At 41.6% G+C, this 18,958-nt stretch overlaps 1 protein-coding gene across 2 annotated transcripts; it reads right to left on the bottom strand.

Moving 5' to 3' along the window:
- Positions 1-2,064: 2,064 nt before the first annotated feature.
- On the bottom strand, positions 2,065-16,300 carry RB195_020099 (uncharacterized protein; the record flags this gene model as incomplete). 2 transcript variants are annotated; one of them, XM_064188255.1, is made up of 17 exons in its annotated part: positions 2,065-2,215; positions 2,983-3,120; positions 3,280-3,395; positions 3,460-3,585; positions 3,927-3,997; positions 4,055-4,166; positions 5,511-5,582; positions 5,650-5,758; positions 5,830-5,903; positions 5,962-6,087; positions 6,165-6,241; positions 6,798-6,909; positions 6,968-7,066; positions 7,288-7,410; positions 8,903-9,061; positions 9,118-9,196; positions 16,167-16,300. In XM_064188255.1, 17 exons carry the CDS (start codon positions 16,298-16,300, stop codon positions 2,065-2,067), a joined length of 1,878 nt encoding a protein of 625 aa, XP_064044136.1. The 2 variants fall into 2 exon arrangements, with proteins under 2 accessions (XP_064044136.1, XP_064044137.1); XM_064188256.1 differs by lacking the exon at positions 16,167-16,300 and having other exon boundaries at positions 9,118-9,147.
- Between the last annotated feature and the right edge of the window lie 2,658 nt (positions 16,301-18,958).

The following is an 18,958-nucleotide window of genomic DNA, read 5'->3' as shown; positions in this document are numbered from 1 at the left end:
CTTCGAGCGTTCCGGCGCGCTACTTTCTAGGGCAAGTTCGATTGGAGCGCGCCTTTGCGCACGTGCTGCATCTTCCGAACCGTTTTTTACGGCAATTAAGAAGAAATGGACTGAATCACCCTTCTCTCCGTAATCTACGATCCCGTATGCGAATACTCCACCTGAAATCCGAACCACCTCAGATTCGTGGGGTGATGCCTTTAAGCACGGTTTATGTGCATGTAGTGGATAGAGCAACAATGTCGAAACATCTTATTTTACATTAAAAATGGTGCAAAACGGCGTAAGCGACCGCGTAAGTTTTGGCGTGATTTTCAAATCGTGATTTTTTTTTTCGCTTGTTAGCATGGTAGCGCAAATAAAGGCCGGATTCTGCCTCAACGGTATAGTTGGGTGAACGTCCCACCGCGAGAAACCTACCACGGACCCATCGGAACTGCAATGGAACGCGATAGCACGGAGACCACAGATTTTGTCCGAACAGAGCTTATGTTTATCCGAGTGTACGCGTCCGCAGCAGCTCGTACACATTTTCCGCTTAACGAGCCATCTCCTTGCCCTCACCACAGCACTGCACCAAAAATTAGTATGGTCGGGTCAAGACGACGTGAACCACGAGTGTAGTTGTGGTGCATTTGCGTACGCGCTCGAAACGGCGCGGTGGAGGTAGCAGTTAGGACTGAGATGGAACTGCTGCAAACTGCAGCGATGGGTGGTACCAAAAAGGATTTCACCACGTTCGTAGTCGCTACGCTTCACCAAATCGCCTCGAGAGAAGCCGCGTACGCAATTGCGTACGTGCTTCATGTCGTTTTGACATGACTATAAGTGAAGTGGATTAGAACGTCACATTTGGTTACATGATATTGACAGCCTCAGCTATCATTCTTCACTAATTGTATCATCCTTTCAAGTAACTTCTTTTGTTAACAACGCCTAACTGAACAACATAACTTCATACTTTCAAAATAGACTTGGTTCTATTACGAGAAGTGAAAAGAAAAAAAAACATGGTGATTGATGGCAAGTGCTAGTTAATATGATGCTGTTTATTGTCCATTAAATCCTAAAAAAAAAACACGAAAAACAGTACTGTAAATCTTTATTAAGAGAAAAAAAAAGAACGAACAGCTAGTTCACTAGAACAACTAGACTATTCCACTAGAATAAACACCATTATTCCACGTTTTGAGTTCAAGACGTCAAAATGTGTTATGTTGACACATTGATCAAGATGAATTTTGCGAGAGGCTACTCAAAGAAAAAGGCATTAATTTGCATATATATATATATATATATATATATATACACCTAGTACTGCTACCGTCAAAATGCTGTTGCGCTTCTCTGCTGGACAGAAACAATAGTTTTGGTCACATTTTAAAGCAGTCCTAAACAACTCAACGCTTCCTTGGTTACATTATGTTTCCCCGAGGGACCGCAATGCGAAAGAACCAAAACTTTCCTGCCTCTTTCTTTGATCTAATCAAAAGCGAATTACGGTCATCCGAGCAAATATACCGTGCCTATCAATGTCTATTCATGTGCTGGATCTGAACAAAAACGGTGGCACCAGACGAAGCTGACAAGATGAGAAAGGGATTTCAGCAAGAGATTTTTCGCCTCTCATTTTTTAGCGTAGTCTCGACCTGTGATTGGTCTTGTTGCCAATCAATACATTAAGATTACCACCCAGTGAATAAGTACTAACTTTTGTTAACTGCAGAAAGTCAAAACTGCAATGCAGAACGGGAGTTCTTCGCTCCTGATTATCTGACTGACAATCAGAAGTGAAGAAAAGGACCGAATTTTCGAGAAGTGTAACTGGTGGAGTAATGAGGAATGAACATAACGTGGTTGCTGCAAGACAACACCAATAGAAATTAGTTCAGATGATGCTGTGTCATCTGTAAAAATAAATAAGTTTGAGTTTGACTTTTGTATTAATTACGCATCACACCAAAAAAAAAAAAAAAAAAAAAACTTTAACATAATAGTCGAACTCAAACTATTGGACACATATGAGAAGGAAGTTGACTCAAGAAAAAAAAGCATTAGCCGCACTCAGTTGTTCACTACACATATCTCTTCCACAGGACCGAAATAGTAATCCGATAACATGTCGGCCATCGTTGCCGCATTGGGTTCGTCCTCAAATTCACGTGGTCCACCGCGAACCAAGCCTACTTGACGCTCACGAAATGAGGTTGGTTCTCTGAAAAGGAGGTGACGATTCCCTTAGCGTTCAAAATAGTGAATAGCCTACCACACAGACAGCCCAGAAATAAGGTATGGGCTTAGAGAGGACCTGTAGGTCTACAATTACGACAGCTAGACTGCAATTACAGCTTTCGTTAGCTGGCGAAGAAGGACTTTTCGTAAGCAGCGGACTATTCCCTTAGGTGGACTGGGTTGCATAGATACGCTACATTCTAGGCATAGATGCGATGGACGGAGCCGGTGCTCTGACCCCCTTCAGTTTTGAACGATTGGGGAAGGGACCTTCTCCACTTTTAAACGGTTGGCGAAATTACCCCCTTCACTTTTGGATGGTTGGCGAAAGGACCCCCTTCACTTGAACAGCACCCCATGAGCTAAGTCCCCTTCATCTGAGGAGGGTCCGGCTTCTCCCTATCGCACCTATGATTCTAAGAGTGAATTATGGTCACTGTAACACAAAACACAACCATTTGCTTTCGTTAATAGTATTACTGCTTCGAATAGAATCCAGTTTTTGTCGCGGAATTTCCCATGACACAATAATGAGATGTCGCGAACGTAGACGTATGCTTTCAAACCCCTCGTTTCAACGTAATGGTGGATCCTAATGGCGGATAATGTGCATCACAGAGACAAAATAAGGCATACGCTAGCGTTATGGGTAAAATTCCATTGTCTACGTCAGAGTACCTAATAAAATACGAATAATGAATTGAAACTGACAAAGGTATTATTAAAGTCGTCTCGCAAATTTGCCGATACCTGGTTGCCAATCGATTCACATTCTTCGGCTCTAATCCCCAACCGCTGCATATTCGATCCATGATGAGATCTCTAGTTGCCGAAGAAATCATCTTAAAGTCATCCCGCTTGATCAGTTCGTTCGCAAATCCATTACAGCTACAAAATTGGTTTTTTGAAACATATATCAGCAACTTTGTGACAACTCTTAAGAAAGGGATATCTACTTGCACAGGGAATAAACGAGAAAACCAGGTAGGAGCCTAACGGCGTTGAAATTAACTGTAATGACGTAAAATAGAAGTTTAAACAACTGACCTTCCTTCTGCTCTTTGAACCGACACGGTCAGCATATTCCGGAGATTAAATGTCTCTGCGAAGATAAACTGATCGCGGTATTCGTCACATGTGTCTGGTGGTTTCTGCATGAGGATCTTAAAATTCGATTATTTACTCATTTCCACCTAAGGAGAACTGTTAGAAATTGAATGAAAAGACCTGCTCCAATTTGTGTTTTGCATGATGCCAGTCGTGATCGTGACAAAAAACTATCGCAGCTTTTAGGAAATTAAGGGGAATTGCTGGACCAAGAGGATATAATGAGCAGAATAACGACACTAACACCTAAATTTGCAGTATAAGTAGCTATGGAGGAAAAGAAAATCAAATCTGAAGTCAAATCAAATAGAAAATCGAAATTTATAGTAAGGACTTAACTAAATGAACCACAGGGCAGTTACGTAATCGCCGGCGCTCAAAGCGGCGCGGCGGAGCGTAGTGGTTAGGAAGGAACCCCTTCTAGGACCACTGTTCGCTGCAGTTCTTGGGTGTCCCACCTCGAATCCAACCGCTTTCTCCACCACACCGCTTCCAGCACAGCTGCTTACGCAACTGCATCACACTACGTATCGTTTTGACCCGACTATAGTTCTATAGTTTAGAAATAGAAAGCATTGATTTCTTACTTCGCCTGGTATAATCTTGCTTTTAGCGCACTGCTCTTCCATTTCACGTGTGAATAACGCTTGCAGAAACCCTGTAAACTACCAGATCTAAAAATTACGGAGACATTTTCGACAGTAGGGAGGCTTACCATTTGAATTAAGGGTTAATTTCGTCATACCGTGCACGGCAAGAATACCTCTATTCACATAGAACGGGGTGTTCCGAAATAGGACGCCAACGTTGCTTTTATCCTTTCGTGACTGAAGACGTTGTATTTAACCATGGATTTACCATTAAAAACGAAACGACTTATTCATGGGACAAATCAAATATGGAAAAGAATTTTTCGCAGGATATTTCCAGGGTTAAAAAGCGTTTGGTGCAGTTCATCGACTACAGATGCGAAGGAGAAAGCTGTGGTTGACAATCAAATGCTAAACATGACACTTAACACGATGAGGAAGCTGAACGGCGCACTGATTGTTTGTAGTATCAGCCGTCTGGATGCAATTCATCAGGAAAGCCCCACATTAATGCAGATGCATCAGTTTAAACCGTAGCAGCATATAACAAATTTGTGGAGTGCTACTACAATAGTATACACGAGACGATCAAATAGTTATAGAAAGCGAAACTTAAAGGATGCGTATCACAGTCTTGATGTGGCGCGAAACCCACCCACACCATACGCGTTGCCTTGCGCACGCGGATTCTCTCGAAGCGCTTCGGTGAAGCTTAGGAGCGTAGTGAAACCCTTGCTGGCACCATCCATCGTTGCGACGGTCCCACCTCGGTTCCAACTGCTGCCTCCACCGCACCGTTTCGAGTGTGTACGCAAATGCACTGCACCGTATCACGGTCTTAATGTGGTGCGAAGCCCACCCACACCATACGCGTTGCCTTGCGCACGCGGATTCTCTCGAGGCGCTTCGGTGAAGCTTAGGAGCGTAGTGAAACCCTTGCTGGTTACTACACTCGTTATTCATGCCGTTTTGACTCGACTATAGATTGTGGAACCCAGCGTGTGTCTGCTCAACTTACCCTAATCGTAATCGTATTAATCATCGACCGCTCGCACGTGAACGCGGACAAAGGACAAAGGTGGTACATTCCAGCTTACTTCGTAGGAAAAATAACCCCATCTTCTACTTCGTTTTTTTTACGACGATTAGGGAGAGATGAGCGGAGCTACGCTGGATCCCGCAATCTAATACCCGTCCCTTTCCCTGGGGCTCCGCAGCACGTCAAATCCTTCCCTTTCCCTGGGGCTCCGCAGCACGGCAAAATAGTGATAAGCTGTCTTTAAGAGACAGTTGCTACCTTCAACCTTGTTCCAATCAAACGCACAGCGCGATCATCAGAAGGGAGAAGAAGAACAGGAACAGAAGTAGCCACATGATTGTAAATATTTAGGAAGACGTCACCCAATGCAAGGATGGAAATAAAACGTGCTTTCCAGAATATTGTGACAAATCCTGACTAGTACAAATATTTATGGCAACCATTTCAAGAACAAGAAACAAATTTAACTAAAAGAAGGTACAAAAACGGTTTTTATCGCACGTCTGTTTAGTACTGGACAGTTGAGCAATTGATTTACTTACCTCCTCACTGAAGAAATCTGGCTGCTTATATGGAGATGGTGTAAAAGGTTCTCCGTAATCATTTTGGCGACCCTAAAACTATTGTCATGTCCTCGTGGAATCTTCGAGAACTAGAATAGACTGCAAGAATTCCACTAACCGCCATAACAGCCGGACATACAACTTTTTTGTAGATTTCAGGACCAAAGAATGCCTCTGGTTCGAAACCAAGTTTAATTAAATGGCCCCAAATACCGTCTTGTGCAGCTCTTAATGTCATTTTTATGATAACGACTAATGTTTCTATAGTTTATAAACACTTGTTTCGAGCTGAGAGAACCTGTACACGAGTTCTTCTACTGCTGGACACAAATCAAGATCGATTGCTGATCGCAGTTTTTGCTCCAACGACATCTGAGAGAATACAAGGAGTAACAGAGACTATTGTACTTTCGGAAGCATATCAACATACAGGTCTTATATTGAATTCAACGACATGCATCGACAATGCATATACCAGTGGATCAGCTTGAAACGCGACAGCTGCTTTCGCAAGATTAGATATATTACGATAGATGGGGCGCAAAGTGGGATAGATCTGAAGCCAAAAAAAGAGGAACTAATAATATGTCAGTGGTGTGGTTCTTAAATGTCAAATTCTTCGTGAGACCGTACATGATATAACATTTCAATGAACGCTTCCCTCGGAAATCTCTCTATGCATGTGAGAACAGAGTCTTCCGTGCATTTCTCTGTAAAAGTAGTTAATTTCTCGTTTGTCCTTACACAATACGACATTGCTTGAAATCATTTCACTTCAAAATGTAGTCGGCGCCGAATTTGTTCATGTGGGCACGACGCAGCTTCGATTTAAAGGCATCACCTCAGGGTAGATTATGCGGTATCGTAGATTATGGAGAGAAGGGTGATTCCGTCTATCTCTTCCTAGCTGCCGTAAAAAACGGCCCGGAAGATACGGCTTCCAGCGTTCCGGCGCGCTATTTTCCATAACAAGTTCGATTGGAACGCGCCAGCCTTGTGCACGCGCCGCATCTGACGGGCCGTTTTTTTTACGGCAATTAGGAAGAAATGGACGGAATCACGCTCCTCTCTACAATCTACGACCCCGTATAGGAAGTCTCCACCTGAAACTCGCACCACCCGAGATTCGTGGGGCGATGGCTTTAAGTGGAGCAAAAAGAAAAGTGGAAAATCTTAAGCGGAGCAGGAGCGTGCGATGCACGTCATACGCGTTGCGTTCGCCTGGTCGAACACGTCGGGCGCTGACTATATGTATAAGATACTCACTGATATAAGGAGAGTACAATGCTAGCAGATGTTTGTAGACTTTTATCGTTGATCCGTCTTCGAAACGAATTGTATGGTCCCCTTCATCAAATTTTGGTAGCGACTGGATCAGCTGGCGAAGAAAAGATCAATGTGGTCTTGAAACAATGCTACCTATCACGACAACAAACCTTGTTTAGAATTCGTAGCTCAAACTTCACAGTTGCAATCTCATTATTCATGACTTCAACAGAAACTGGTTCGCATTTGGGATAGAACACAAATACATCCTACAAATTTACAACATCCATACATGCTCGTCAGCAATGGTTAAGAGATCCCACTTCAATCTGCATTCTATGTGAAAATCCCAGAAAGCACATGTTGTACTTGCCCGGTGTAGTAGTATTAAATCACTCTACTACATGCATATACTATCTATGCTGTGCAAATACTTCTCCAATTAATGTTTTTAAAAAATCATTTTGAAACTAGAAGCGCTACACCTTACCTTGTCAACCACCTTCAGCGCAGAAGAATCCATCGTTCCTGTCTTGATTCGCATTTGAGTGTTCAAGTACCATTCGTAATCTGATGATGTTGTGCAAGAAAGGAGAGCAAGTCGAGTTTCATCCTTAAGTCATTAAAGGATAAAAGATAAAGTGTCTGGCGTTAATAAATCCTCTTAGCACAGCTTCAATCCAGAGTCGTTTGAGGTTTACAAACACAATGACTTGCGGTGGCTAGCCAAGTCAGTGTTTTTGTCCTCACAGACAAGTCTGATACCAATTTATCGTCCCCCGTGGGTTGAAAGGCTTGGTGAGCGTTGAGGCGGGTTCGAACCACCGATCGATGGTGCAGAGGGGGAAACCTCTTACAGAGTGCTCTACAACTGCCCCCTTAAATCATAAGGAGATGAGTACTAGCTGAGAGTTCATCGAAACATTTGGACTTGAGACTGTTGCCGTAATTTGTTCTCGTGGGCGACGACTACTAGGAATGAGGATTTGATGCGTGGGTGATGGCCGTTTACTGAACTATGAAGAATAGGACCGTCTTCCACCTGATTTCATTGGCACCGCAAACGACTGCGAAGATTTCGTAGAAATTCGCTTTGTGAGGAAGTGTATAATAGGGTCAAAACGACATGAAGCACGTACGCAATTGCGTAAGCCGCTTTTCTTGAGGCACTTCCGTGGAGCGCAGCGGCTAGAAGCGTGGTGAAATCCTTGCTGGCACCAACCATCGCTGCAGTTTGTGACGGTCCCAACTGCTGCCTTCATCGCGCCATTTCGAGTGTGTACGCGAATGCATCGTGCTTCACGTCGTTTTGACCCGACTATCCCGAGAGTGGAGGAAAGAGGGAGTGTGTGAAAAAGAGGAGCACGCGTTGTATCGGATTATCTTATCTGATTAAATAAATTCACCTTCGACTGTAAATACTACCGTATAATCTAGAGTCGAATAGTAAGTAGAAGTGAGGTGCATTTGCAGGGTCCAACTAAAGTGTGCGGTTGCTAATGCTTAAACGTTTCGGTATCGATTGAAAACGATTAGGTGATCGGTATTACATAGTCATGTCAAAACGACATGAAGCCTGGCTGCGTTCGACCGGTGTGGTGGAGCGTAGTGGTTAGGATCGAGGACCCCTGTTAATACCATTCATCGCTGCAGTTTGCGATGGTCCCACCTTGATTCCAAACGCTAGCTCCACACAGCGCCGCTTACGTAACGCTTTGTGTCGTTTTGGCCAGACTATATTCGGACAATGATCCCTTTTCCACACATTATTCTTTTTCCTCTAAACTATACGCATGAATAGTGCCAAATTTCGGGGTTGCGTAGCTATAGTCAGGTCAAAACGACATGAAACGTGGTGTAGTTGCGTAACCGGTTGCGCTAGAAGCGCCGCGGTGAAGATACGGAACTGCAGTAGCGAACGATTTTAGCCGGGATCCTCACTCGTTCCTAACCGCTGCGCTCCACCGCACCTTTACGAGCGCAACTGCTTACGCAAGTGCACCGTGCTTCATGTCGTTTTGACTCCACTATACCACTACGCCGATATTTGCAACAAACTGTCATTAAAAATCCTAGATTTAACAAGCAATAATCTGTCCTCCTACCTTTTTGATCTGTTGAATGTTGAAAACAAAGTGTCCGTATTGGAATTCGCTCCTGCCCGGCTTGACACGGTGTTCATTTAAAGCAGCATCGTCAACAGATAATTGGAATCGAAGGTGACCATAGGATGGATCATCGAGCTCCTCGGCGGTTTCATACGACTAAATCGAACGCGTACTGATTGCGATGTCGCCGGACGTCTTTGTGGACAAAATACCATGTCTGGAACGTTGCTGGTTTTGTTCATGACCGGAGGTCTGCTGCTGAGGAGAAGTTGAGCATAAGTGAAACTTACCCTTGAAATGAAGATATGGTCAGCATTGTTTACTAGTCGGATGTTAACGTATGGAACTGTTTATACAAGTTTTGATACGGCAGTCCTCTCCGAGAAACCTATCTCACTATCGTGTCGTGGAAGTGAATGCTTGAAAGAAGAGTGAACTTAGAACTAGAGGGGAAATCCACTGTCGGCTACACCGAACTATTAGATGAGAAGGTATACGGTAAATTCAGCATTTTTTCTGTAAAACCACACACAACATTTCTTTATTCCTTTTGCCTCGAGTCTGTAGTATTTTTTTCTTTCTAATACTCCCTAGTTTAATATTGTTTTTGTTTACATATACAGTAGTAAAAATGCTAGCTGTCCAAGAAAACTGTCCCACTTCCGTAGGACCTGCACGAATTCTCGGTTGGATCGGAGCGGTCTGAAGTTTAGTGCAGTTGCGTAAGCGGCTGGGGTGGAATCTCACTCATCGCTGCGGTCTGATTGCAGCAAACGAGGGCTTCGCCTCCATCAGGACCGCTGCTCTACTTGGAACGCAACTGCTTACGCAATCGAATTCGGGAAACGGTCATATTGACCAGAAAATACCATGAATTGTTACTGATTTTAGTACAATCAAAACGACATGAAGCGCGGTGCAGTTGCGTAAGCGGTTGCGCCCGAAGCGGCGTGGTGGAGCGTAGCGGTTGAAATCGAGTGAATACCCTGCTACCGCCGTTCATTGCTGCAGTTCGCGATGATTCCAACCGCTACACTCCACCGCACCGCTTCGAGCGCACCCTCTTACGCAACTGCACCTGCTTCATGTCGTTTTGACCCCACTATACATACATTTATTGTTCAGTGACATGATAAATGCGAATTTCTGCTAAAATGAGTCTATAACAGGTACAATTGAGCATGTATCAATACACCTGATGTAATGAATCCTTTTCTCTTCTAAATGTCTACGTTCAACTCTCGTAAATCCATACGGAAACTGTGTGCGCCAGAAGTGATTTCCAGCGAAAGCGAACGGTACGAACTTCTGCGGATATGCGGGTGTGCAGTTTTTCTGATATGTTCAGCAGATTTTCTCCTCTTTTGAGATTCTCCAATACACGTGGAAAGTAAATTCACGGAAGTTACAGCACCTGCAGCATATCTGTCGAAGTTCTAGCCTATTCAGCAACAATCAAAACCGAAAAGAACGAAGTAAAAAGAAACAAATATGAATAAAAATAGAAGTAATGAAAATAAAAATGTTGAAAATAATAAACAAAGTAGATGAAATATTGCTTCATAAATGATTATTTGTGAATTAGTCCTACTAAATTAATAGTTTGGGATGTAATTTGAGAGGTGGGTGTAGTGCAGCGGTTAGAGGATCCCTTCCTGGACGATCGATCGGAGGTTCGAATCCGCCGTAGTGCTCACCAAGCTTTTCATCCTCCGTGGTCGATAAGATGCTACCAGACGTGTCTGAGAGGATAAAAACACTGAATTGACACTTCGGCTAGCCCCCGCAGGTCAATGGATAGGCCAGTTACACGTTCGTGAACCTCAAGCGGTTCTGAATTGTAGTGAACGTGGGAGCCCATCCCAAGCGGATTGATTAACGCCAGAAATGTTATCCTTTATCTTTATCTAAATTAATCATTTGAATCCATAATTAAGTTATTTCTAATTATTCACCCTCAGATATTCCATCATCCCATAAATAATGTGATTTTCTTTTCGGCTGCACCGGAACAGTATTTTTCGGACATTTTGTCTAAGTCAGAACGTCAGAACGTTTAAGAAAAAATCGGCACATTTATTCGCACTGGAGCCTGGTGTAGTCCTTTCCGTGGCGAATAATACGCCAAACATGTTATTCTCCTACTCCACAAAGTAGAGAATCCTCTTATGACGTCTACTCCGCTTGTCCATAACCCTTTACATCGGTCGATTTATCTACATATCAGGGTTTGGAGGACCAACTCAGGTCAAGGCGGAAGGAGCAAGTTGGGATCCAGAGCGAATCTGGCTTTGAACAAGAGAGTTCACCAACTTTCGTGATTATCCAACGACTAACCACCACAATCTGGACAAGACCAAACCAAACCAAACCAAATTAGCTAGAAGATGTGGAAGTTAATAAGAGGACGTTACTCAGAGATAGTTGAGAGAAGAGGTAACATGACGGGGCAAATCAAAAAGAGGTATAGCGACAAGATATTCGTATCCTTAGTAGTGAATGAGCTTACGTTAGCGGAATAAGCTTCGCGAGTCGGAAAGAGAGGAGGAGTGGCCTCGCAGTTAGATGAAAAAAGAAAAGGTATAGGAGAAAAAGTACAAGAAGAAGAGAATTGTGGAAAACAACTGAGAGATATTATTGGTGGGAACCTATGAGTCAGTGCATATACTGTGTAAATGGCACCACACGCTTGAAAAATGCTTTAATAAAGAAGAGGACATACACCTAGACACCAATATTCAAATACTGGTCCAAGTCAATTTTCTTTAAACTCATCTTGAATAATCTACTGTATTTGGTTTTAAGAACATCACGAGATGAGAGCTCCAACCGTCTTGCAGTTGCATAGAAAAGGGTGTTGGACATAAGCGGAAAGTTTCTATGTTGGATTTTTGCGTAATGTAAGTTAAAATCACCAGTTCTTTTGCCAGTGGAAAACAGCAATAATTGCTACACGTTAACTTGGTTTCGTTTCTTTGAACTCGAGACTAAGTCGGTTGAGACGGTCGTTGTAGCTAGTCACCGTGGGTTTGCTGTCATTCTTCTGAACAACACACAGGTAAAAGTATGCTGCACCTTTTCGAACTTTGCTATGAGCATCTCCTTTGAAGGGCTCCAAATATGAGAGCCATATTCAAGATAAGGGAAGACGAACGATTTGTATAAACGAATGAGATTAGTTGGATTACTTGTATGGAGAATCCAGAGTAGTCGAAAAAAGAAGAGCGTTTTTCGTACAGTGTGATCAATATGTTCTGAGAAGTTGAGATTATCAAAAATTCCAAAGCCTCCTATAGAAGTGTCAATTTACAAGTGTCAATTGTTACTTCATTCATACTACACTAAGCCAGATCCTCTTTATTTAAATACATAACTAGAGAGGTGTAGTAGGTAGTATGCAGATCCTGTTTGGAAGCAAAGTCAGACCTACTAGCCAGTGATGTCAGAAGTGCAGTACGTATTCATGGTAATTCTCATCATCATAGATGCTGTAAATCTTAATGTTACCAGCGTACATTTGGACTCTCACAAGCAAAGAAGTTCTGATTGTATTTGATAGGACGACTGCATAGAAAAAACCAGGGGGACTCCACCTTGTGAAACCCTACTGGTCCAAGAGAATTTGGCCGAGTGTCTGTGGCCAACTTTGACCGTCATACTTCTTATGTTAAGATAACAGATCATCCCATCTAAAATATGCTTGTGTATTCCAAGCTACTGGAGTTTAGCAGTTAGTTTAGGGTGTCATACTCTATCAAAGGGTTTTGACAGGTCAACGTATACTGAATCTATTTTATTATCTTGGTTTAGAGTTAGAGATCAGTCAAAGACATTATCAGTTAGGTTAGTAGATGTCGAAGCCCTGCGGTAAACCCATGTTGCTGAAAAGAAATTAGATGAAAACTTTTTCCCCAAGATAATAGTTTATCTCACTATTTTTTTTTTCAAAACTTTCGCCGGCGTTGGTAGCTAACAGCCAATGGGATGACCATTGCTTGGGAAATTGGTACCTGGAAATCCAGGTATGGCTGTGACAATGACGTATTTCCAGACCCCAGAACTTGGAACTTCATCTAGCGATACTGAGATTTAAAGATATAAGCTAGAGGAGGAGATAAAGTAGCGGCACATTCCTTGAATAGAAAAGATGAAATCCTATCGTACATTTCACTAATCGACGGCTTAAAGGCATCACTCCACGAATCTGAGGTGGTACGGATTTTAGGTGGAGTATTCGTATACGAGATCGTAGATTATGGAGAGTTGCGCGATTTCTTGTTAATTGGGGTAAAAAACGGCCCGGAAGATGCGGCGTGTGCACAAGGCTTAGGAAGAAATGGACGGAATCACCCCCTCTTCTTAATCTACGATCCCCTATACGAATACTCCACCTGAAATCCGTACCACCTCAGATTCGTGGGGTGATGCCTTTAAAGGCAGCATACCACGAATCTGCCTTGGTGAGGGAATCCGCGGGAAGGGCTAGAGCTAGTGTTGTAGTTTGCGGGATCAGGAGTGGCTCCTCTTGTCTCTTTCTTATCGTCGTACAAAACGACGTGGAAGGCATAATTTTTTTACGGCAATTTCAACCGCAATGCGCCACCAATGTGCATGCGCCGGTCCTTTGGGCGGTCAAAGATCAGTGATGTCTTTTCAAGAGCCAATTCGAGTAAAACTAAGGAATAGACTGGCAAGGGGACCGGAAGGTGTACATAACGAGCGTTCCAACGTATCACTTATTAAAAAAAGTGGTTCCTACGCCGTTTCTTACGACGACCAGAGAGAGATAACCAAAACAACCCCGGTTTGCGCAATCTACGACCCCTCTGTTGCTTTTAACGCGGACTCCCTCACCACTGCAGATTCGTGGTGTGCTGGTTTTGAGAGATTGGAGGTATTTGTAGATATCAGAAGGATGTAAAAACATGTACTGCTCTGCTATTGGACAGGAATTATGCTTACAATTTCTGAAATGATGTTGGGGCAGTCTGAAGAAAAGAAAATATGAAGAAAAGACATTAGTAAAATGTATAGCTGGACCTTTAGCTTTATCAGGATCTCTGAAATAGGTTGCTTCTGTTTGATCCACGAGACTAGGGAGCCTTGCATCCGCCGAAAAGACGTTGCCTCTGAGAGTACGAAATTTTTAGTTGACGTTGAGGTTCAAGGAAAAAGAGCGAGGAAATCGAAGAGGGACAAATTCTGCCAAACCCTCGTAAATATTTCTACAGAATCTGAAGTAAATGTCAGAATATGAGGAGTATTGATCAAATAGAGCAAATCAATCAACACCGGAAAAATAATTGTTCAAAGAAGAGTAGAGAGGCTCTGACTCGAGCCTGAAATAGTACCACACGATCCACATAGGTCACTGTAAAAAGCGCTTATTCAGCTATACAGAAGAGAACCTGAAGTTTGTTTTTTTCTTTGCATGTTATTGCGTATCGGATGATAGAGTCCACGTTCACTGACATATTCTTTCCTCTTTTCCTCTCAACATTACCGCATTCTCTAACCAAAATATCCAAAATGCAAATACAAATGAAATATCATGTACGTACTACTGTTGTTATTTAGTTAGTAGGGAGTATTCTAACAACTTTAATGAGAGGCATGTGACATACTGGAAAAAAACTTAGGATTTCTTGTCTGTGCGCAAAAATGATCTACGAATTGAAGAACAGAGACATTTCTTTCCAAAAAAGTTGTGCATCGGAATTCCTGGTGGTAACATAACTACATGTGATTCAAAGTGGATAATAGCGGGGTCAGATGATGCTAGCAGTGGAAAAAGCTTGACGTCGAGAGTATAGATGCTAGGTGTAAGGATAATGTCGAGAGTTCTGTTGACGTTCACATTTTGCAACAAGCCAGCATTAGATAAGAAATCTAAGAAAACCAAAAAAAGGTGAACTAAATGCTATTGAGCTAACCCAGTCTACATGCACATGCATTAAAGTTGCCAAGAACGATTGTATGATGATTTACAATCGCTTCTAAGTGCTTCTAAGTTTAGTACTTCTGAGTTTTTTTTATCAGCGTGGTGGAGATAGTGGTTGGAATCTAGCTGGGACCATCGCGAACTGAAGCAATGAAACAGGCGGTAGCAGGGATCCTGACTCGATCCTAGTCGCCACGCTCTACTGCACCGCTTGTGCGACTGCTTCTAATTTCTTCTAATTCTACGAACTCAAAGACGGTGTGCCAATAAAATCTGAACCCCGCTTATACTTGCATATCTCCACAAGTCTTGGATACCTAACTTTCCCTCGTAGGCCTGGATGAGTTCGAGTAAGCAGAATACGGAGCTAAATCCTGCTCGTTGTTTTCTTTTTATGCTTTGTCATTACCGCATTATTTTTTGACACTCCTTGAGCGTAGTAAATAAATAAACAAATCGAAATCTTTAATGGGTAGTAGAAGAAATCCTGAGATGTCAAGAATTTGTCTGCTTAAAAACTTACGTCACTTTTCTGAGGTTTTTCTTAGATTTTTGGACTGAACCATGTCTCCTAAACGATTTGATCCCAGTGAGACTACTTTAACATAGCTGGAGAGTTATGTGGCGTCGTAAAAGTATGATTAGAGACATTCTTATTCAATACCACACCCTTTTCCACTCTAGACTCAGAACGAATTTTCAGGCGACTTCAACTTTCAACCGAATTATGAACTATTCATTAGTCCACGTAATTACTCGTAAAAGTTGCACTTTCGTTTTCATCATGTGGCGTTCTTCGAAGAATTTTTTTCTGAAAAGCAATTTTTCCGCTCTTCTGGTTGCTTGTTGAAAAAAATTGTAGAGATCTTAAGATCGTAAACACCATGTGCTCTCAAATCCCAACATTTTTTAAATCAAAAATCCTTGTTATAACTTTTTGGTGCTTCGGACCAACCGCCTGTGGTTGAGGTTGAGATCACGTTGAGTATTTCGAAAAAAAATATTTTGAAAGAGTATGGCAAAGAAATTGGGAAAAAATTGACTTTATTAAAGAAGTATTGAGTATAAAATGGAGCATCGCTGCCTTTTCCAGTCATTTGGAGATCTTATTTTTATCAGGGATGATTTATTCCATAAATAATTTGCACACAATATGTTTTCGTCAACAGCGAAGGGTATTCTCGAGCAATAATATCGTAATTTCGTATTATTAGCTTTTGAATACCGTCCGCAAAAGACGGAAGGTGAAGGTGATGTGTGTTTAAAAGAAGTCATTTGTCGTTACGGAATAAGTGGGACGAATATTTTCCCGTTACCGACCGAATGGCGAACACATTCGTCCATGTTCTGGTCCCGGTCCGGTACGTTCGTTCGGCTAACAACAACACAACGTTGACGGGCTCATCGATTGGTAGGCTGACGATGATGACGAGAACGACGCCACTGAAAAGCATCTATATTGGATTTTTATGAAAAAGTGACAATGCACCGACCGAAATGGGCGGCGTATCGGTGGGGGACGGGACGGAGACGGCGACAAACGCACGCGGACAGCTAGCACGGTGTGCTCGACTTATTAATATTATACAATGGCTCTTTTTCTATCGACTGTTATCCGACATCGGCTGAACGGCAGAACTAACGCTATAGTCGACGGGGGAAACATTGGGAACGATTCCTGATCTACTTTAAATTTGTATAGTCAAATATATTGAACTTATTTAAATTTAGACCAACAAATTACTATGAAAAGTGTGCTGGGTAGTCTTTGGACTTTTAATAATCTCTACAAAAAAAAGCGTAAAGTAGCGCTGAATTTATATGGAGCAGCTTCTTTGTGATTATTCCGAAAAAATCCGATGTTCCCTCGGATAAGAAACTAAATCGTCAGTGGTGGTATCAAGTGTAATATTGTAGACAGTAAGAAAATCCACAAAGTGATTTCCAACTCAAAAAAAATGTGGAAGAATTGCGGAAAAATTAGCTTAAGATGAGATCCGAGGTCTGAAATGGTCAGCGGAGACCAAGAAAAATTATTTATTGATTTTTCAAGAAGGATGAGGATTCTATGAAGGGCACCAGTCATATTCCCTTCACCAGAAATGCATACTTAATGGCATGACAAAAATCTGAAGTGTAGGAGGGGAAAAAGGAGATGATGGAAGCATGCAACTAGTATCTTCAAGTGTTTTGATGGTAGTGGAAATAAATATGGTTGTTAGTGAGTGAAAAAAGAGGAAATGACTATTTTACCAAGAGATTTAGGGAGAGGTTCGCTAACAAATGACAATGTTTCGTTCAGAGTTGATGAGAATGAAATTTTCTTCAACGAAAGTAATGTTAATTAGTAACTCATATGAGCTCAAGGGAATCTCTTTATGGTCCAACCCAATAAACATGAGCTAAGTGATCTCCTAGACCCAATAACACCAGTGTTACCAGTAACAATTTATCCAAAAAAAACTTCCAAAAAAATTGGAAAATTCCGAAAGAAGTTGTTCAAAACGGAAATTTATTCAAAATTCACTTTGGAGAAATGCGAAAATAATTGCCGAAATAATTCAACCGGAAGTCTTCTTCTTCAGACATTCGTAAATCCAGGAAAGTCTAACTTGAGTTAGGAATTGCACACGCGAGCAAGATTTCATTCCAAGATAATTTCAAACATAAAGAATTGACAACAATTTATACAAAAGAACTTACAAAAAAAACCGAAAAATTCCGAAAGAAGTGGGACAAATGGGACTAGCATTCGTTCAAGTAATCGCAAAGATTTCATCGAATTTTCCAAAAAGTTTCCAGATCAGAAAATGAGTTTCCGCGGATGCGTCGCGGTCATGCGGATTAACACAATTATCAATTTAGTATTCGAAATGTTGTGCACTAGAATTAATTAATTAGCGCAATGAAAAGAAGATGGAGGATGTTTTTGTAACACCCATTTCCGACCTTTTCTCACTAAAATCCACTGAAATTCCAGAAATTCCAGTTTCTACAGAATTCATCGGAAGTAAAACGAAACTGGTCAAGTTCTTGAAATATTCGTGAATGTCCAAGAAATCCATATCCCTAGTTTTCGAAGATCAGCTGTGACCGTTGAGTTGAGATTTTCGTTCTTTGGGACCGGATCGGAGAGATTTTCGTTCTTCGGGAAGGTATGTGAGAGAGTTGATAACGATTTCTGGGAAAAAGGAGATGCAACAACTCGTACACTGTCGCAATTTGGGCTGTCTTTTTTTTCAAATTTTGCGTTCCTAAAATCCGACTTGCTATCAGTTATTCTGTGTTCTGTAAAAAAAAGATAGGACTACGCAAAATGCTTTTTTTCCTGGAGTTTCCTCAAAAAAAAACAATAATCATTATGACATCTAAAACATACTAAGTACATGCCCTTCTTCAATCCGAAGAAATAGTTTCAAATTTTGCAGTTTTTTATATTCTAGTATAACAATCATTGCAGTACTACAACTCTTTGCATTTCGAAACACTTTTTTAAAAATATTTTATTAATCTACAGGGACACATGAATTCTGCGTTTGCAGAGAAAATGTGTAGATCGGAAGTATTCGCCCGACTCAGCCACGAAGTACAATTATAGGGTCCGGTTGTTTCGACTGCTTCCATGGTTGTAGTATTACAGCATATAATCAAAAATTTCCCAGGATTTTTATTCCACATCCAGGACCTTTTTTCATCTGAAGAATGTTTGGTTGCTGAAAATTCGAGGAATCGTACTGATTTTATTTGATGAGTCTTCTTCACTAGCAGAATCCCTTAGTCTTCAAGTGCAAGGACTCGATTTATTAGAAAAACGAATTCGAAAATGAGAAAATGGAAAAAATTAAAGATATTTGCGGAATAATTGCTCATTAAAAGCATCATTTTGACTTCTTAGAAAGAGTTACAGTAGGATCGCTAATTCTTCGACACAAGTCGAAAAAGACGCGAATCCCCGTCTTTTCCGTCTTTTTTTCATTACTCGCCTCAAATTGATCTTCATTAAAAAAATCTACACATTAATACATTCTTGAGCGCGAGCTCTACCGATTGAATATAATTAGAAATTTCAAAACAAAACGTATCAAGGAAACAGTTTCCAAAAAAAAATTACC

The sequence above is a fragment of the Necator americanus genome, chromosome II (genome assembly GCF_031761385.1).
Source record: "Necator americanus strain Aroian chromosome II, whole genome shotgun sequence".
NCBI classification, from domain to species: Eukaryota; Metazoa; Nematoda; class Chromadorea; order Rhabditida; family Ancylostomatidae; genus Necator; species Necator americanus.
The sequence above is the reverse complement of the archived record's forward strand: the minus strand, read 5'-3'. Positions and strand labels throughout refer to the sequence as shown.